This window comes from Mobula birostris, chromosome 26 (genome assembly GCF_030028105.1).
Source record: "Mobula birostris isolate sMobBir1 chromosome 26, sMobBir1.hap1, whole genome shotgun sequence".
Taxonomy (NCBI): Eukaryota; Metazoa; Chordata; class Chondrichthyes; order Myliobatiformes; family Myliobatidae; genus Mobula; species Mobula birostris.
The window spans coordinates 32,038,842-32,060,986 of NC_092395.1; the positions used below are offsets into that span (position 1 = coordinate 32,038,842).

Consider the following 22,145-nt stretch of genomic DNA (forward strand, 5'->3'; position numbering starts at 1 on the left):
AAAAATTTTTATCAATGAAATCAGTGCAGGCTGCAATGGGGTCAGATTTTAATTCTGCAGAGTTGACCTTGCCAACTATAGAAATGCATAACCACCTATCTAAAACAGCAACTGCAAAGTTCAAATTAAAAACTCCTATACAACTTCAATCACCAGCCTGATCCACCAGCATCCAGGTTAATTCAATTTGAAGTTTCTTTTGGCAAAACTCAACATGTCCCTTGGCTCAACAGAAGCCAGGAGGAACATCTACACATGTCCAATAATGAAACAGCTTATTTCTCAAACTGTAGCCTCAAAGCTGCTGTGTACCTCATAATAACTTTCTACACGTACTCCAACATCACTCGATGTCTGCAATACTATCAGGTTAAACAATGAACAAACCTTCTTATCAAATTTGGATCTTCAAACATCAACCATGTTTCACAAATGTTCTTACCCATTCCAGATGCCATGCCTGGTGTACCAGCAGCCATTCCACCACCAGCGCTCATTCCGCCAGCTAAATAGATTATGTGCAAATTAGAATTAAAGTACACTATTCTCCCAAAGTTTAAGTGCTACTCTAGGAACCCATTTACAGTTCCAAATGTGTACATCCAAGTTTGGGGGGAAACCTTAAATTTATTTTGACCTATATTTTGTCCAAATAATTTAGATCCTTATGAATCAGGAAATTTAAGCCTATCCAAGGTATTGCAATTCCAGGAACATCCAAATTAGAGACACTAATTGTGGGGGTATTCCCAACTGCTATCCAGCATCACCAAGGAAGCTTGTGGATTGAAGGAAAGGATGCAATACACCCGACATGGTATTTCCCATAGCTAAACAAATTGCAGTGTTTAAATTTATCAAAGAAAACAAATAAAATACATCTAAATTTGGGAATTTAATCAGAAGTACAAGTTGCTTAGATATTTTAAGGCAAAAAAAAGCACAAGACTGCACAACTTGTATCTTAAAAGTGATTTGTACAAAATCAGACGAAGATGGTCATCACTGTTTAAGTGACAACCTCATTTTAAGTACTAAACTCATTAAAATCTCAGGGACTAGTTTCCAGAAATCAAACATTAATTAAAGAATGGGTTCAAGAGCAGAAATTATTGATGAGAAAGTTGATGAGTGCATTTTTAGAATATTTAGAATAATGTACTATTTCAAGTATGAACCAAACATCCTTCCCATCAATTTGCATTTATGCAAATGAAAAGGAATAAAAATGTTTAATGGCAAGAGCCACGAAAACCCAGATCTCAAAGGATGCTACAAATAAATTCAGGTACAATATTTTTTGTTAGACTTTCATAATTGAGCACAATGCTGCATGAATATTAAAATGGAATTATATTAAAATATCAGCACTGTTTTGCAAATGATGCAACTTCTCAAACTTACCCATCCCTCCAAATGAATCACCATATCCACGAGACATTCCCATTTCATTTCTACCAAAATCTCGGTCAAAACCACTGCCACCCATTCCTCCTCCACTGCCAGGCCCATACATTCCTCCTTGATACATGTCTATAAGCAGCAAAATAAAAAATGCCATGAACAGGTACACATTTTTGAATTATCACCAAACTCAGATGGAAATCAAAAGAACCTCAGATGCTGGAAATCTGAAACAAACAAAATCCTGGAAAGGCACAGGTCAGGAGCATGTAGGGAGACAGTTAACATCACAGGTTGAAGACCCTGCTGATTACATTGCCTGACCACTTCAGCATTTCCAGTACTGTGTTTTTATTCCAATTCCGGAGCTTTCTGGTAACCATGACATGTCAGGAGATCTGCATACCACATACAAATTTAATTCAATTCAACATTTTATCCAAGTAAAAAATACTGGGGTCATCATTATCCTTCTGACACAGTTATAAATGTTCCCTTTTACACACCCAGTAATCACCAGGTTATATCTTATACATTCTTGTACACTCAAATGTTACTTTACAAAATTATTTTACATGAACATTCAAGCCTCAATATCCTTTCACACACATAACTCATCTCATGCATGAGTTGTTAAAAATCCTAGTCTGAGTTAATCTAGTTTATTTGCAAGTTTGCATCAGATTTTAGGACCTTTGCAAAGCAGCCAAGCACAGTAAAACTAGAACTACTACCCAAACATTCTGAAATGCTGATGGTTTACGATCTAACTCACCAGGTAACATTTCACACCCTTGCAAGCCTCATTGGTCCCCAAACTACAAAATTACTTGGAGAATTTATAATATGATGTAAAATGTTAAAAGAAATTTGAAGTGTTGAGGAATTAACACCCAATAATCTGGAAAATCTGCTAGTTCAGCACTGAAGTTCCATGTGTGCCAGATAAAAGTCATAATCTGAGGAGAATTGGCAGATCTCAGCAGTACTTTCAATTGTTGCTGAATTAAGTGCAGCTAGGTGCCCAAATCTGATCCAATTCCTGGTTCCAAATAAGTACTCAAAAGATCTGTGCGCGCTCTGCTGTGGTGCACTCTACCCAGTATTAAAGTTTTGGAAATCATATTTTACAACTAAGTGTAGCAGAAGCTACCAAAACTACATCTCATTTTGAGAGAAGGAACATACAGTTAACAAAGCTAGAATATTCAATGCAGCTCAGAGGATACTGTTTATTATAGCAATTTAATAACTTTCAGAAACTTGCGCACGAAATGTGGGCTCACTAAGATCCACATTTAACTTTTGTTCTTAGCTGGAGGCAGTTTTACAAATGAATAAAGTGTCTGTCAGACATCTATATAAAGATGTATCAATGAAGATAGAGGTCAATCATACAGGCCAACTCTAGCCTCAGGTGTTTGTATGCAAATTCCAGAACTGCTATGAATGTTACATATTTTGTAGCCCATTTCAACTTACCTCCCATGCCACCACCCATTCCTCCTCCACCAGCTCCTCTGTAATCATCCATTCCTCCTGATCCTGGGCAGAAAGTTACATGAAGATGGGTATTGGAGGCTTAGTCAAAATATTCAAATCTATATTATGGGCAAGAGTCCGAACTTGTCCATGATTTCTCGGGCTCAAAATGGAGCTATTCATCATTACAGAGCCTCATACATATTCACCTGGCCAGGGGTCTAATGGCAATCTCTAGTGATCATCCTATTTGAATATTGGTTAAGGCTACACTCTACAATAAATACTACTTCTGGAAGCCCCATTCAAAACCCAAGGATGAGTTAAAATAACTAGTGGTAATTCTGTTTACATCAAACATTTTTCAGTTGTGATCAGTTGTCATACCCTGCATTTACCCTCCTATAACCTCAAGCGTAAACTTCAAATCTTCAGAAAGGATTTTGGGGAAAAAAAACTTCCCCAAAATCAGGATGGACAGGGCCCTGCTGCCAAGTATTTGCTGTGCCACTGAAGCATTAACAGGTATAAGGCAAAACAGCATCTCTTCTCTCTCTTAGAAAGCACATCATCCTTCCTGCCCAGCAGAGCTGAGTAGAAAGGAACTTTACTTTGCTCAGAATTCAAATTAATACACTAAAATTCTTACCTCCCATTCTCCCCATGTTCATTCCTGGGCCAAATCTCCCCATGTTATCCATCCTGTCCATCCCACCTCCGCCACCACCATATGGACCATCCATGCCTGAAAGTTAGTGCCAAATTTTAATCCAAGATTTTGGATTATTACACAGCCACAATAATTTAGCAAACAGTAGGCCACCCATGGCATTGTGCACTGTCAGCCTAAAATTGTCGTACTGGCAAAAAAAACATGCTGGAACTTACTCAGTTTTTCTAATACAAGCCAATTATAATGTAAAATTAGATTTGTGGATAGAAAATATAATTTAATTACTGCAGAGGCAATGGATTATAACCAGATTAGAAATTTGGAGAACTGCAAAACTCCAAATATCCCCCTTAGCACTTCCAATGCCTTAGCTGTAAAGGGGCAACCCATAAAATTAAACTAACTACAAGCAAAAAACAATTGCACCCAAGTTACTTCCAACGGATACAAATTCCCACAGCTTGGAATTTATTTGCTTATAAGTTTAATAGATCAGCTCTATCACAAAATACAAATGGGACTCATGATTGATCAACAATCCAATAGGAACAAAGAGCAAGATGTAATAACACAACAGAAACACAGCAACAGAGGCCACCAGAGTACTTCAAATACATGGCCAAGAAAAAGCTAAAGGATGATAGTTATTCCTTAGTCACATGTCAAAATTCAGTGTGTTAAAAGTGAGATTAATTTAAATGGGTTAGTATCTGGTTTAAAATGGCTTTTGCATCTGTATATAACTGACATGTAAATTGCCTCCAGTGGCAGATGGATTAAATTGGATGCTATTGAGAAAACAATGAAAATCAGTCCTGTCGATTGTTTAAAATGGACTTGAGGAACTCTGCTGCAAAATGTCTAAAAAATTTCCATGCTCATTCTACAAATTCTTAACCAACCCTTTCACACTTCCAGATCACAAACCAGGTAATCTGCAGTATCAGCCAAAATACCAGTAATGAAGTATAAAAACCCACAAACGCATTCTCCAACACTTACCCCCTCCTGCCATTCGGTTCATTCCTCCAAAACCCATTCCATCCATTCCCATGCCTGTCGAGGTAGAAACACTCTAATCACCAATTAATAATATGCATTTTTCAAAACCTATTCCTTTTAAAGTATACACTAAAGAGAATAACAAGGACTGTGCAAAAAGTTGATTAAATTTGACCCCAGAAACCTGTAAAAAAAACGAACAAAATTTTGACATTTGGTTGCACTTAGAAAACAACTTTGCATCTTTAAAATAAAACTTAGTTTATTTTCATGGCTATACCTGTAGACAATTTCAAATAGAGTAATTATCAAAACAGCTGGACTACAAAATCTGGTATTCAAGTAACCTGCTTGGAAACCACTGAGACGGGTAGTGTACAGCCTTAATATTTCCTTCATTTAGACACCAGAGGCTCATAGGAATTTCTGTTAAAAAAATGCACTGATCTACAAACCCCATTTCCAGAAAAGTTGGGATATTTTCCAAAATGCAATAAAAACAAAAATCTATGATATGTTAATTCACATGAACCTTTATTTAACTGACAAAAGTACAAAGAAAAGATTTTCAATAGTGTTACTGACCAACTTAATTGTATTTTGTAAACATACACAAATTTAGAATTTGATGGCTGCAACACACTCAACAAAAGTTGGGACAGAGGCATGTTTACCATTGTGTTACATCACCTTTCCTTTTAATAACAATTTTTAATCGTTTTGCAACTGAGGATACTAATTGTAGTAGATTTGCAATTGGAAATTTTGTCCATTCTTGCTTCAGCTGCTCAACAGTCCGTGGTCTCTGTTGTCTGATTCTCCTCTTCATGATGCGCCATACATTTTCAACAGGAGATAGATCTGGACTGGCAGCAGGCCAGTCAAGCACACGCACTCTGTCTACAAAGCCACGCTGTTGTCGCCTGTGCAGAACATGGTCTGGCATTGTCCTGCTGAAATAAGCATGGACGTCTCGGGAAGAGACGTCACCTTGATGGCAACATATGTCTCTCTAAAATCCTAATATACGCCTCAGAGTCAATGGTACCTTCACATACATGCAACTCACCCATGCCGTGGGCACTGATACACCCCCATAGCATCACAGATGCTGGCTTTTGCACCTTTCACTGATAACAATCTGGATGGTCGTTTTCATCCTTGGCACGGAGAACTCAACGCCCATTTCTTCCGAAAACTAGCTGAAATGTGGACTCATCTGACCACAGCATACAGTTCCAGTCTTTCAGTCCATCTGAGATGAGCTCGGGCCCAGAGAACTCGCCGGCGTTTCTGTATAGAGTTGATGTATGGCTTCCTCCTTGCGTAATGGTTTCAAGTTGCATTTCTGGATGCAGCGACGGACTGTGTTGAGTGACAATGGTTTTCCGAAGTACTCCTGAGCCCAGGTGGCTATAATTGTCACAGTAGCATGACCGTTTCTTAGGCAGTGCTGCCTGAGGGCTTGAAGGTCATGCGCATTCAACAGTGGTTTCCGACCTTGCCCTTTACACACTAAGATGTCTTTGAATCTTTTCACATTATATATTGTAGATGTTGAAAGACCTAAATTCTCTGCAATCTTGCGTTGAGAAATGTTCCTTTTGAATTGATTAACAATTCTCTCACAAATTTTGGCACAAAGGGGTGAGCCACGACCCATCCTTGCTTGCAAAGACTGAGCCTTTGATGGACGCTACTTTTATACCCAGTCATGATACCTCACCTGCTACCAATTAGCCTGCTTAATGTGGAGTCTTCCAAACCGGTGTTACTTGAATATTCTGTGCACTTTTCAATCTTATTTTAACACTGTCCCAACTTTTGTTGAGTGCGTTGCAGCCATCAAATTCTAAATTTGTGTATATTTACAAAATACAAATAAGTTGGTCAATAAAACTATTGAAAATCTTTTCTTTGTACTTTTGTCAGTTAAATAAAGGTTCACGTGAATTAACATATCACAGATTTTTGTTTTTATTGCATTTTGGAAAATATCCTCACTTTTCTGGAAATGGGGTTTGTAGATGTCTGATGAGCATTCAGAACCCCTGGCATGCTCTTCAAAGTCCTACAGATCTGATCGTGATAGAACTTTGTTAATGTAACCATATCATGTATTTAACTACTTTTCCCAGCACGCAGCATAATACATGCTTGTCAACAGTCCTAACTAAATACCAATGAGTACATTAATGGTGAGCAGTCACTTCTTAATGGACCTTTTGACAGATACCTTAATAACAACCTACAGCCACTCTTGCTGGCTGACCAAATTATATTTAATCCATTATTTATCAGATATGATAGAGAAAAGTACTACACTAGCAGATAGATGACAATGAAAAACCAAGACTAAACTGCCAATGCTGTCCTCTGTAGAAACAAAAAAAAAGCAGGAAATACTCATCAGGTGGAACTTGGCAGGCATCAGTGGAGAGAAACAGTCAACTTTTAGGTTGAAACCTTTCATTTGAACAAATGGATCTGTGAAAATGTTTACTGCACATGGGTCAATGCTGGAGACTTAGGTTAGCTACTATCCTCAATTATATAAAGAAATAATATAAAAATAGAGGAACTCTAGCCCAGCAACACACATCAAAGTTGCTGGTGAACGCAGCAGGCCAAGCAGCATCTCTAGGAAGAGGTACAGTCCACGTTTCAGGCCGAGACCCTTCGGGAAGGGTCTCGGCCTGAAACGTGGACTGTACCTCTTCCTAGAGATGCTGCCTGGCCTGCTGCGTCCACCAGCAACTTTGATGTGTGTTGCTTGAATTTCCAGCATGGGCAGAATTCCTGTTGATTGGAACTCTAGCCCATCACATTTTCCACCCACCTGGCTTCACCTATCATTTTCTAGTTAATACTCCTTCCAACTTTTTATTCCGGCACCTTCCCTCTTTCTTTCCAGTCCTGAAGAAGGGCCTCAGTCAGAAGTGTTGACTGTTTGATTTCCATGGATGGTACCTGAGCTGCCGAGTTCCTCCAACATATTATGCACAAAGAAGCTGTCATATTTGCAAATGGTGCAAAGGAAGTGCAGATTCAGAAGTGTTTGAAGGACTTAGCTGGAGAGTTTGGATCTGAAACACTTCGGCACAAAGGGAATCTTGGGTGTAAGCAAAGACTAGCCATGGTGATGTTGTACACAAGAGACACCCAGCCTACCATTATAGTTAAATATATAGTCATGCCCAAAAAACTACTAATTTGTCATATCCAATTCTTTGCTTTAACTTCACAAGTGGATTTGCAACTACAGGTCAACCACTTTGAATCCAGTTCACCACAGGTACAAACACAATTTTCGCCAGCCTAATTTCAAATTTTCCATGTCACCGCTCCAACCATTGCTATTAGCAGAATGGGCAGCTCGCACAGTCTTTAAGTCGTTCCTTTGATATTCTGTAATTATTTTTAAAATCTGTGCTATCTAGCCCCAGTCATGTCTTCATTGAAGAAAGTAAATGCTTCCTGTGGGGAGATGAAATATGACAAGTCCCGATAACCCCACTTTCAGACATGTCCCTCTGCTTAGTTGTATAATCCAGCTCTTTACTTTGGAAGTGGCAGTAACCAATCTTCTGATGTAAGTAAATACAGATACCTCACAGGGTATTTTGCCTGTACTGTAATTCAATAAATTTCACTTGCTTTTTTGTCATTTCTTTTGTCCTTCATTATCCAGGGGTGAGGTGATATCAAGTGGGTTAGAGATGTTTATTTATTTAATCCTAAACCAACCACCAATGATTCTGGAAAAAAAATATCACTGATCCTGCACTGTACAGGTCCTGATTATTCTGGGTTTGTGGTGGTCAGCCTGCACTAAACTTGCGGGGGGGGGGGGGTGGGGGGTGGGAAGAGAGGAGGGAGAAGAGAAAGAGCATATCTACCAAAAGGTTCAAAATATCAATGCCAGCATGTTTTAGGAAGAAAGCAGCCATATTCAATTATCTCTACAAGCTTTGAAAATTACTGTTCTTACCTCCCATTCCAGGGCCCATATCCCTAGGTCGAGCATTTCCCATTCCTGTGTTCAGATCTCTAGCATCAAGAGGCTGGCCACCAGGTCCCAGGCCCATACCCACCCCACCAAGTCCCTCTATTGGGGGAGGGGGGAAAAGAGAGAAGAAAAGATTAAGTTTACAAACATATTTTCCAGAAACTGAAAAAATACTCAGGAAATGATACCTATGGGAAGTTTACCACCAGATTCAAGCATTACCAATGTAAAACTATAACTTGGGTGATAGCATAACCATGAAACATTCCACAATATTAATGAGCATGCAAATTCTATTGTTTACAATGGCTCACAAGGATTACTTAAAACCTCAACTTAATCTTTGCAACACTATGCCTGAAAAAGCAGAGTAAATATGCAATTGTCTGAAAATTTAATAAATGCATCCATCTTCATTTGGCGTAACATCTTTTACAGATTCCTTGTTATAATCTAAACTCCTAATACATCTAGTTTGCTAAACTGGTTTTCATTAATTTACTAATTGCATTACTTGAGAACACTGGCACTTAAGAACTTTAAATTTTCAATGCATTTTGCAATTGTACAAGAGCTTTTGTAATTACAATTAATATCATTCTCTAAATCATTCCATTTAACCAATTTCACAAGTGTAATATAATAGAAAAAAGTTAAACTCAGTTATCCTTACGTTCAAATTTAAATATTAGGAAATTGAACTATATTTTGTTAATTTCCTTCTTATCCCTAATTTAAAGTGCTATTTATTACCAAAGTGCAACAGGGCCATTGTAGTGAAAAAAGATAAAATATTCATAGCGCAACAATGAGATCTTCATTTTAAGCTCTGATTTACTAAATTTTCACTTTGGGAGGCTGCAGCTTTTAAATAATTCAAATCTTTTTTCATAGATCCCTTGATATTGGTCGTATGTCCAATATTTGCAAAGAAGTATTTTTGAACACATCCAGACCCTCACATTACAAGCTACAGTATTATAGCACTACTAACATCCCCCTCAGTCATAATTATTGCATTGAATGAATTAACATTGCAAGGACTACAGTTCAATTCAGACTTTAATTAAGCACTATTACAGTATCTACTAATCTCCAGTATTACAACACAAGACATCGGAACAATAAACCCAAGAAGATTCCTCTTGAATTTTTTTTTAAACCTGGCAACATGACAAGAGCTATCAGTAAATTTGGTCTCCAATCACACCAGAATAGCAAAGTCAAGATTATCACTATGATTACTTACACAACAGGCACCTAATAGGAACTTTGTCTATTACAGCATCAAAAAAAATCATTGCATAATGACTTTGTGTTTTTAACTGAAAATGAAGTTTTTAAAAATCTGTTTGTACAAGCAGATTGTGGGGCAATAGACATTAAGTAAATCAAAGACGGGGTTAGACAGAAAATTTGCATTTTCAACTTCCAGTAATAGAAGTGTTCCAATTACAGATGATTAAACAAAGATTTAAAAGCATATTAGTCCGTGGAAGTCACTTCCAAATTCAATTGCCAACAATATGGAAAGGAGAAACTTTAAAAAATAGGGTAGTTGATTTTTTTTTAGCTTTAGGCAAGGAACATTGCTAAATTGCAATTTTTTTAAAGCTACAATTCCAGTATATACTACTAATATCGTTTTATGTTAGCATTTGCTTGACCATTGAAATGCAAGTTTATAGTGTTTAGTCACAAAACAATACATACTAGGAAGTTGCGGAGCACGATCTCCAGCATAGAAATTATTCTTGGGCATGGATTTGTCATCCTGTAAAAAAAAGCATTAAAACTTTGGAGTTGACTGTAACAGCAGATGGCTTGTAAACAATTAAAATACAGAAAAATTCTAACTTAGAGGTACTGTACGTATTACTCCACATAAGACTATATGGTTACAAATAATCATATGCAAAGCTGGCCAACTCAGAGCCATTGCAACTATTGGTCTTAGTAAGCCAAGTCTTTGAGGAAGTGACAGTTTCTTAATTTAGATCAGGGATTACCAACCTGGGGGTCCATGGAGCACTGCTTAATGGTATTGATCCATGGCATAAAAAAAGGTTGAGAACCCATGATTTAGATGAATTGTGCCAGTTGACTTTTCTATGCGGTATAACAGTGAAAAAACATACCCAGGAGACACCCAATAGCAAAGCTTCATGCCAGTCAACAGATTACCAAGACCCCACACCAAGTTCTCAAAGAAATTCAATCCAATACATTGTTAGAAAAGGAGTGGGATAAGGAGCAAGAAGCCAAATTTCACAGCCTTAATTGTAATTACACTACTTAAAATACTTTAAGTTTTTAAAATAATCCTTCAAAGATAACCTTAAAATCATGTCCAACATTAATACTGTGAAAGCAAAATTGATCATTCAGATTTCACACACCATCATCCAAACTAACCATTTTGATGTGCATTGGCCTGTCGAACAAAAGCTGTCCATTGAACATTGCTGAAAACAATTAAGGAATCTTAAACAGTATATATACACGTCTTGAGACTATGCAGGTTTCATCAACCTCAAATATTTACAAAATATGCATCACTTAAAAGATTCAGATGTAACAATAAATTGTTCTTTGGTTTAAAATTTTAAGACTTCATGAACTAAGATCCCAGTAAAGTTATTTTAAATCAAGAAACAAAATGGCCAAGCAGGGTTGAAAATCCCTACTGCAAATCTAACCAACCTAGACATAGTTTCATAAAGGATACAAAGAGCTTGAACTGATTCAATTGGACGTTCAAAGGTTACTGTGCCCATTCCACGGCTCTTCCCATCTTTGTCTTCGACAATATCAGCCCGTACTACATTGCCTGCCATGGAAAAGACTTCTTTCAACTTCTTCCACCCAACTTTGAAATCAAGCTGTAAGATAATCACGAAATTAGCATATGCCTCAAAAAAGGTAAGGATTCTACATAATATGCTTTTCCTATCCAATGACAAACTATTAAGAATGCTCCATTGGGTAATTTACAATTTTCATGCGGCCAATATCATCAAGAATACTACCAACTACCAATTGTTCAGAATATAGTCAGCTGTGTTGCTTAAATTAAATTTATTTTTGAACTACTGTTACTGTACACAGGTTTAATATTACACTCATCTTATGAATTTACCTCAGAAGTACGTGGTGCAATTTAATTTTAAATCAACATTTAAAGTTTTAGGATATATTAGAAGTTATCTCAAAATGCACCCATGCACACATTTCAATCATGACTAGATGCAATTTCGAAACTGTCAAAAGCAAGAATTTTTCCTTGAGTAAAAGTAATGCAAAGATTTATTGGCAGATAATAGCTTTCACTGAACAGTATTCAGTATAATCTACTTAGAATGCAACACTAAAAGTGTTGCAGTGTTTACCCCAAAACTTTGTAAATCTAATTCTGGGGGTTAGGCTGAATAAAAATACTTGAATCTTGGATAGCATTTAGCCAAAATAATTTTTCCTACTATCAATAGCCAATGGGATTACCCGTGATGGGTTGGGGGATATCTACTACCTTTTGCAGGCTTTTCCATTCAAGGGCATTGGTGTTTCCCTATCAGGCCAATGTGCAACCAGTCAATGTGGCACTAATGAGCCAGATTTTCAATGTCCCTCCTATATGCTGATCTGTCACCACTGATTCGACCAACGATAGTGAAGTCATCAGCAAACTTAAATGTGGCATTGGAGCTGTGCTTAGCCTCACAGTTATGAAGTGAGTAGAGCAGAGGGCTTGTGGTTCACTTGTGCTAATGGAGATGGTGGAGGAGATGCTGCTGCCAATCACAAATTCCTATTATCTCCAATGGTGCACATTTTATACTAACGAAGAGCAGATTATATCAATTCTTAATAATCCTCAAATTAAACACCAACTGCAAGATTGTTAGATATGGTAATATAACATAGAAAACATACAGCACAATACAGGCCCTTCAGCCCACAAAGCTGTACAGAACATGTCCCTACCTTAGAACTACCTAGGCTTTACCCATAACCCTGTTTTTCTAAGCTCCATGTATCCATCCAGGAGTCTCTTAAAAGACCCTATCGTTTCCACCTCCACCACCGCCGCCGGCAGCCCATTCCACGTGCTCACTACTCTCTGCATAAAAAAACTTACCCCTGACATCTCCTCTCTACCTACTTCAAGCACCTGAAAACTATGCCCTCTCATGCTAGCCATTTCAGCCCTGGGGAAAAGCCCCTGACTATCCACACGATCAATGCCTCTCATTATCCTGCACACCTCTATCAGGTCACTTCTCATCCTCCATTGCTCCAAGGAGAAAAGGCCGAGTTCACTCAACCTATTCTCATAAGGCATCCAGGCAACATCCTTGTAAATCTCCTCTACACCCTTTCTATGGTTTCCATGTCCTTCCTTAAGTGAGGCGACCAGAACTCAGCACAATACTCCAAGTGGGGTCTGACCCAGGGTCCCATATAGCTGCAATATTACCTCTCGGCTAAATTGCACGATTGATGAAAACCATTGCACCGTATGCCTTCTTAACCACAGAGTCAACCTGTGTAGCAGCTTTGAGCATCCTATGGACTCGGACCCCAAGATCCCTTTGATCCTCCACACTGTCAAGAGTTACCAGTAATACTATTTTCTGCCATCATATTTGATCTACCAAAACGAACCACCTGGGTTGAACTCCATCTGCCACTTCTCAGCCCAGTCTTGCATCTTATCAATGTCCCGTTGTAACCGCTGACAGCCCTCCACACTATCCACAACACCCCTAACCTTTGTGTCACCAGCAATTTACATTCCTATCCCGCCACTTCCTTATCCAGGTCATTTATAAAAATCACAGAGTAGGAATCCCAGAACATATCCCTGAGGCACACCACTGGTCACCGGCCTCTATGCAAAATATGACCCTTCTACAACCACTCTCTGTCTTCTGTGGGCAAGCCAGTTCTAGAACCACAAAGCAATGTCCCCTTGGATCCCATGCCTCCTTACTCTCTCAATAAGCCTTGCGTGGGGTACTTTTATCAAATGCCTTGCTAAAATCCATATACACTACATCTACGGCTCTACCTTCATCAATGTGTTTAGTCACATCCTCAAAAATTCAATCAGGCTCATAAGGCACGACCTGCCTTTCACAAAGCCATGCTGACTATTCCTAATCATATTATACCTCTCCAAATGTTCATAAATCCTGCCTCTCAGGATCTTCTCCATCAACTTACCAACCACTGAAGTAAGACTCACTGGCCTATAATTTCCTGGGCCATCCCTACTCCCTTTCTTGAATAAGGGAACAACATCCGCAACCCTCCAATCCTCTGGAACCTCTCCCATCCTCACTGATAATGCAAAGATCATTGAACTATTTGAAGCTGCTGTTAGTGATTCATTATGCTACCAAAGACAGTACCGTCTCTAGCATTCTCTGCCACAAAGGAAATTATTACAACCTTTCCCAAACTAGCTCAGTTAAAATAATCTTATACGCTTAAATCTGACATAAGTGATCTCTAATCGCAAATGAAGTCACAAACATAGTTAAGCAACCAGAGCTCCCAATATCTCTTCACACAAAAAAAATCAAACTACAAGCAACATTTTTTTTTAAAAAGCCACAGTGCAGTGTTTAGCGTGTTAAAAACAAACTATGTTTAGCATACTACATATTTAAAAATTGTAAGTGAAAATAGGGTTCTTTTCTGGTCAATCTCTGCATTTGTGACTCTGGTATATCAAACAACTAATTGTAGTACAACTTATGCACATGTTTAAGAGAATGCCAAATGTTTCCAAAAATAATTTCATTAATGCTGTTGCTGCAACATAATTTAGCAGATGAAGATTTTGATAGTAATTTTCAACTCACATTAACAATAAAGATGGTGCTTCCAAGTCTGCCAGCTTGCAGTGCACTGAGAACATCTCTGGGGACATTAGGGTTATTCAAGAGAGCTGGAGGGATATTCATTCCAGGACCACCTCCAATGCCCCCTCCAACCATTCCCATCCTGTCGAAGCCACCAAACTTCTGCATCATCCGTCTTGCATGCTCGCCATCCAGATCCTAAGTATAAGTTAAGTTAAAATACTGAATAAATAGTCAACATTCATCTAAAAGAAGAAACTGTTAACATCCCTTTACATCATGGCTTCTTTTTTAAAACAAAAGACCAAGATGGCCTTGGTTTACATTACTATGTTATGTGTGAACTGGTGCCAGGCAAATAGCCTCTTAATCTCAAGAGAAAGGAGAACTCTCACCACTCACAGTCCTCTCTACGTTGGCGGCACAACAGCAGAAACTTCACATGGCTCCAGAACACATCCTACACCATCAAGAAAGCTCACCAATGCCTCTAGTTTCTGAGGCTGGAGAGCTGGACCTAATACACCAATACTCACATCCTTCTACAAATTTGCAATAGTGCATCATAACATGCTGCATCACTGAGTACTACAGAAGTTGTACTACAACAGACAGGAAGGCTCTACAAAAGGTAGTCAAAATCATTCACCGCATCACCAGCCATCAAGGACAGAAAGGAACAAAATAAAGTCCAGCAATATCATGACGATTTCTACAGAATCTGTTGTGTTTATGATTTGCTCCTCCACCTACTAAGCCACCCAACAACACCCCCCACCACCACTACTTATACCTGTCAGACACACCTTATGGACAGACACTCCAGTATACATGATATAAAGCAACATACCTGTCACTCTATTTACAGTTGCAACAAAGCTCGTGAACTCTTTGTAATTACCCTGCTTTCTGCATTAAATACTCAAATTGTGGTCTAATCGCAAAAACAGACAAACAATCTGCCTGAACTAATAATACAAACAATTGCACTACTTCTCATCAATGCTGAGTTCACCATTTAAACTATCACAGCCTAGGTTCAAAAAAAAATGTGAACCTCTGGGGTAATGCCCTCTACAAAAGCTATGTGGAGTCAGGTACTCCATCCATGAGATGAGATTGGAGGTGTCCTGTCCTATTAAAAAAAGACAGGTTACACAAAATTAGGTTACTGACAGAGCCTGCTCTTCTCAAGAAAGATCTGTTTATGTGCACCATGCCTCAATCAAAACCACTTTCAGAGGACCTTAGAAGAATTGTAGAGATGCATGAAGCTGGTAAAGGCTACAAAAGCATGTCTAAAGACCTGAATATACAGTCCACAGTAAGAGAAAATGTCTTCAAACAGAAGAAATTCAATACTGTTGCTATTCTCCCTAGGAGCAGGCATCCTGCAAAGATCACACCAAGAGCACAACATGCAATGTTAAAGGAGGCGAAAAAGAACCCAGGGATAACAGCAAAAGACCTGCAGAAATCTCTAGAACTTGCCGAACTCTGTTCATGTGTCCACTATAGGAAAAACACTGAATGATGTTCATGGAAGGACACCACGGAGGAAACCAGTGTTCTCCAAAAAAATAAACATTTTTGCTGCACGTCTCAAGTTTGCAAAAGACCACCTGGATGCTCCACGATGTTTCTGGGACAACGTTCTGTGGACAGATGAGACAGAAGTTGAACTTTGGCAGAAATGCACACCACTATGTTTGGAGGAAGAAGGGCACTGCACACCAACACCAAAACCTTATCCCAATTGTGAAGCGAGGTGGAAGGAACATCATGATTTGGGGCTGCTTTGCTGCTTCAGACAGCTTGCAATCGTTGAGGGAACAGTGAATTCAAAATTGTATCAAGACATTTTACAGGAGACTATCGGTGTAGCAGTCTGTCATCTGAAGCTTAATAGAAGTTGGACGATGCAACAAGACAATAATCTGAAACACAAGAGTAAATCAACACAATAGTTTAAAAAGAAAAATAATTGTGTTTTGGAATGGCCCAAGTCAGAATCCAGACCCTAACTGAAACTATTTGAATGGAGTCAGTCTAAAATTCCTCCTCACCATTGTACAAGTCTGATCAGCAGCAGCAAGGAACATTTAGTGTGGTTATTGTTGCTAAAGGAGTTTCTACCAGTTATTAAATACAAGGGTGCACATACTTTTTCCAATCTGGACTGTGAATGAGTAAGCAATGTGTTCAATAAAGACTTGAAAAAAACAATTGTGCGTTATTAGTTTAGGCAGATTGTGTGTCTATTTTTGTGACCTAGATTAAGATCAGACTACATTTAATAATTAATGCAGAAAACTAGGTAATTGCAAAGGGTTCACAAACTTTTTCTTGCAACTGCACATACAATGAATCTGTTTATATAAAGCATTTATGTATCTATATTCATTGTATTCTTTATCTTATGGTACTTTATTGAGCTGCATCAGGTCTCCTTTACCCCTGTATACTGGAATGGACATTAAACAATCTTGAATCTTAATAATGCAGCCAAATAAATAGGTATTTCTGGGGCCCTATTTTGACAGCACAAGAGGTTTACTCACAGGCTAAGTTGTGTGTTAAAAGTACCATAGAATGGTTCATTGTAGGTAGAACGGAACAAAATGAGACAATAAATTAAAATACACTTCATAACTAATGTGGGAGCAGCAATGATGCAATTGTAATATCAGTCTTTTAGACCCATCTTTTCCCAAGGTCAATTGTCCCAATAATGATACAGCCCATCTCCATTTAAATCTGCTTCAAAATTAAATCACTTACCTCTTTCACTTTAAGAGGTCTTCCACTAAAACTCTGCTTGTCCATTACCTCGACAGCCTTCTTCATGTTTTCTTCACTTTTGAACTCCACAACACTGAAAAAGAAGTGCACATTACACAAATCCTTCCAGACAATACTTTGGCTTGGAACTATACATCTAGTTAACCTTTCCATCACTGCTTGTAAATATGTTAATTACTATGCAGCAGCCTGTCCAAAAAGTTATAAAACAATTGGAAAAACTCAGTATGTCAAGCAGCATCTGCTGAGGCAAAGGGATGGTCTGCATTTCAGACTGTACCCAGATTTAGGAATTGAGGCTGTTGAGGGATGACAGTCAGTATAGAAATGAAGAAAGGCGAGATGGGGGTCAGTAGATGACAATGGGAACCAGATCAAGGGAGAAAGATCACAGTTTAACACAGGGCAGGGATAGGTGGAAAGAGAAAAAGTGAACAAGAAATGGGAACCTGGGTGGACTGATGGCAGTGGTAAAGAACACAAGGGTACAAGTTAACATTCGAAGAGCATTTGATAGCTCTGGCTCTGTACCTGGGAGTTCAGAAGGATGATGTGGGAACCCCAGATTCTCCTTCCTTTTGTTCAAACCCCCCCCCCCCCACAAAGACCCATTACCTCACCCACATCGTTACTTGCGTCTGCCCAAGACCCACATTCTTATCTACCTGTGGTTTAACACTAGTATAGCCTTGGTTCACTCACCTCACCCACACATGGCCTGAATACCCCCCCAATCCAGCCCGACCTGTCACCAGTCTCTTTTAACGATTCCACCTCCCCCCCCAAACATGTATCCACCTACCAGGCTCTTTTCTCATTCCCTGCCTCAATTCAATATACTTGCTTTCTAGTATACAGCATGCTGTTTGACCCACAGTTCTTTCAACTGTTTACTTTGTCCAGATTCCATCATCTCGAATCTCTTTGCCACCTTCCCAATCAGTTTTGTACTTCTCAAAATTCATCCACCAACCCAGTTAGGGCTTAACTTAAGCTTACATTTCCATGCACCTGTTCCTTTCATACACTTCAAATCCCTATTCACATCTAGTAATGGATAATACGCAGGGAGTTTCACAACCTAACTCACACATCTATATTCAAAATCTACAAACATGCAATTTAGCCAGTAAACACAGAAACCACAGGAACACTCTTGTCTCACCACAGAAACATGGCAACGATTAATACCCATTCCATCTCCCAGCACCATTCTTACACAACATATGTATGGATCAAACTTAGTTTAAATATCTCATATTAGGAAAGAGAACTAAGACTGAAGGGAAACTTACCCACATCCCTTTGGTCACAGTTGATAGCATGTAAAGAAGGAAAAAATGTAAAAATTAAATAAAGAATATTGAGATCCATACAAAAATTGAAATAACCTATATTGACAATACAGGGGGAGTAACTTCATCACCATTTGACTAAATATTGATCCTCTGCTGTGTACCCTCTAAAATTTGTTCTTGCATCATGTAATGCAAAAGGAAGATCATGAGCTAGTAACAATGCACAAGGAACAGAGGTTCCAGAGAACCAATACAATCCCACCAAATACCCAACGATGGGCATAACAGGTGGGACATACCAAGCACAAGCTGGACATCACCACTCAGAGCCGGAAGCAAATTTTGTAAAACAACTGCCACAGGCCACTCTTTAGAGCACCCAATGGCTGATTTAAGAGACCTGGGAGCAGGTTGTATGTTAATAAATTTGCACACAGCTCAGAAAGTGAGACACTAAATGATCTCTCCAAAAATAACTCATGGTATTTTGCCAGGCTCTTTTAGACATTTCCAGCCTTCAACTTATTAGGACCCATGGGTAAATTCAGAGCAAAACATACTGGTGTATATATTAAAAGTTCTGATTGAAATATCATCATTTTCCCATCTAAACCCAGTTATTTCAAAATGGGGACTATACAGAAAAATTCCTGATTTAACTCTCAAAGTAAGATACTTTTAAAATTATTCCGAGCTGGACTTCATATTGTGGATAGTGGCAGCTCTACAGCATTAACCAAATAAACATGATTTTCATAAACCTTACATCAAACTATCACTTCCACCATGTGTCTAAAATCCATCCACTTTCACATTTCCATTGACAACTTATTCAACATCCCACTCTATGCTTAACACCATTAAGGATCAGAACCAAAATATTCCCCGTTTTGACGATTACAGCCCTGGTTAGCATAACATCAGGAAAGACAAAAATACCTGACATCCCTCAACAGTTGCTTGTTTAAGCTGTATAGCAGATATATTTGGTAATGTTTCTTTTTGACATTATTTGACAAAGTGAACATCCTTCAATCTTCCCACACTAAATACAAAGTGCCAAATCAAGGCTACAATGATTCAGGGGGCAAACAACATTATGGATAATCCATTCACTTTACATAATGCACAGGGGTCATCTTATAAACCCTTAAGGTTCATAAACCACATTTTGTGGTGGGCAAAAGGCAAATATAGCACAATGCTTAGCCATACAAGCATAAAGGTCCAGATTCTGATCAGTGTTGAACTAACTAGAGGGGACAATGTCAAAAAAGTTAGGGGGGGAAAAAAATCAATCACCTCTGACAACTACAACAATTCCAGTTGAAAAGTGCAGATATGATACAATGGATGTTTCAGACTTCACTACGAGGCTTTCCAATCAAATGACTTACTGTCAAGGCGTACACATATACAATTTTGGCAGGCACCAAACTGGTGCCAGCTGTAGCAAAATGATTGTCTACTTATCACTGCGTTCAGAAGGCATAGGAGCAAATGTAATGTTGGTGAGGGGAAAATAATAAATCCATTGCATAAACCTTTCTAACTACTTAACATACTGTACCACATTTTCAAGTACTTTTGAAAAACATGGAGACTATCAAAGACAACCAAAATATTAAAATGCACTAATTAGTTCAACTTTGACAAAATAGCACCAAATATGCCTGCTATAGTCAATAGCTTTACATTCACATCCTCTTCTCTCCCCCCACCCCCACCTAGCCACATCCACATTTCTAAGCTTCAAAATTCAAAGTCTAACAAAGCCCACTTCCAGTATTCCATATCCTGTGCATTTTACATTTGCAATGAAACCACAGAAGAACTCATTCTTTATCACTTACCCTCGACTTTCCATCCGCATCCATAAAGAGTTCCACGTAAGTAACCTCACCAACTACAAACCAGATCCCAGACGAAACATACACGGAAGGAGAAAAGCCAAGAAAACAATTGGAATTCAGCAAAAACATTGACAACGTTATGTAGTAACCTGAGCCCTCTAAAAGCCCAGAATATCATTCCATATTCCTAAACCTTCTTACTATGCTATGTACAGGTGTGCAGTGATCCCAAGTCTAACCCAATCTAGAATGGTCATATTAAACTACAACCCTTAATATCATTGTTACCAGTTACTAACAATATTACATACAACAAGCCCTTTTACGTCTGCCCAGTGTTCTAAACACATACTTCCCAAACTGGAACTCTTCTCAAGTGTGCCCAGCCAATAAGGATGTCACGTTATAATATGCAAAATACACATCTTCCTCTCTCCCTAATCCACAACCAATTAAATATCAAACAAAATGATCAAAAATCAAACATGAAAGCCATAAACATTCAACAAATTGAGATTTATAATATTAATAAACAAACGATTGCATTATATATTGTGACATCCCCACCAGCAACCACCAATAGCAGCAGAGTCTGCTTCCATTATCACCTTCATGACTTTTAATCAACTGTGATAGAATCAATCCGTTGTATGACCAAGTTCTTTTTTTTAAAAAAACCTAATTAGATCTGATCTCAAGAGTTCCCAGCTGCTACATGACTAGTATCCATTTACACGTACAAAACACTAAGCCATCAGTCAAGACAACTTTTAGCACAGACAGTCCCTGTTAATAGCAAGCTGAGGTTTCAAGATGTTTGCTGCCATCAAGGTCCTTTCCTTTACCTCTACCCCAACCCTCAGACTTTGAATGGTATATTTCTTAGCTTCATAGGATATCAAAATATACCTTCACAATTTAATTTTAATTCATTATTATTCTGACAAAAATAAAGGAAGCCAAGCTCTCCTGAATAGAACAAAGGACCAGTAAGAGAAAACAAATATTGCTGCAATCAATTTGTACTGTCTTTCTGTTCATACAAGATGAGAATTCTTAAGATTTACAAAATTTTAATTTTGCGATGATCAATTTTCAATAGGTTACTTTATACATATAAAACCTGAGAATACTGTTTCCTAGATGTATGCACTCAGCAATTAGGACAGTACTGCAGGGATATTAACACTTACACTGAACTCAGTATACATCCCATGTTTATGTTTTGTTAATATTAACGGGATAAAAATTAACTTGGACTGGGAAAGGGATGAAGAGGAAAAAAGGGTAGGAGCTAGAACAAATAACTATCATCTATTCTCATGAGTTTAGTACATAAATGGTGTTATTTTACTGGAGACTAAGCAGCAATCAATTCCATGAGATTTCCTTCAATGTTACCTTCTTTTTGAAAAAAAATCTACAATTACTGTAATCACTGCAACATGTTGAAGCAGGGAATTAAACTGTAAATCCACCCTGCATCGTAATGCTATTAATAAATTTAAATATTTCCCAAATGCAAAAATGTGTAGAGTCAAACTTGCTTTTAAAAAGAATTGCCTGTACTCCAATAACTCTCCTGCACTAGGCAGTGGGTCTCAACTGTTCTTAACTTGGCTTAGTGCAGTACAAAGACTACATTTAGGCTGAATACAGAGATTGGTTCCCTACACACCTGTACCACAATAATCCCATCATTCTACTATCTAAATCATTTAGACATCATCAGTAATCTACAATACCAAAGAC

General features: G+C 38.3%; 1 protein-coding gene across 2 annotated transcripts in view; it reads right to left on the reverse strand.

Annotated features, from left to right (window-relative positions):
- The window catches only part of LOC140188292 (myelin expression factor 2-like), a 29,866-nt gene that overhangs the window by 3,134 nt on the left and 4,587 nt on the right, over positions 1 to 22,145 (reverse strand). Inside the window, exons 3-15 of one of the 2 annotated variants that reach the window (XM_072244396.1) lie at positions 20,394 to 20,446; positions 18,538 to 18,545; positions 17,222 to 17,315; positions 14,441 to 14,638; positions 11,299 to 11,452; positions 10,986 to 11,035; positions 10,284 to 10,344; positions 8,553 to 8,669; positions 4,562 to 4,615; positions 3,536 to 3,631; positions 2,887 to 2,949; positions 1,405 to 1,533; positions 443 to 505 (exon numbers count right to left, since the gene is read on the reverse strand). In XM_072244396.1, the coding sequence (XP_072100497.1) occupies positions 443 to 505; positions 1,405 to 1,533; positions 2,887 to 2,949; positions 3,536 to 3,631; positions 4,562 to 4,615; positions 8,553 to 8,669; positions 10,284 to 10,344; positions 10,986 to 11,035; positions 11,299 to 11,452; positions 14,441 to 14,638; positions 17,222 to 17,315; positions 18,538 to 18,545; positions 20,394 to 20,446 (1,140 nt within the window). The remainder of the gene's footprint in view (positions 1 to 442; positions 506 to 1,404; positions 1,534 to 2,886; positions 2,950 to 3,535; positions 3,632 to 4,561; positions 4,616 to 8,552; positions 8,670 to 10,283; positions 10,345 to 10,985; positions 11,036 to 11,298; positions 11,453 to 14,440; positions 14,639 to 17,221; positions 17,316 to 18,537; positions 18,546 to 20,393; positions 20,447 to 22,145) is intronic. The other variant, XM_072244395.1, reaches the window with a different exon arrangement.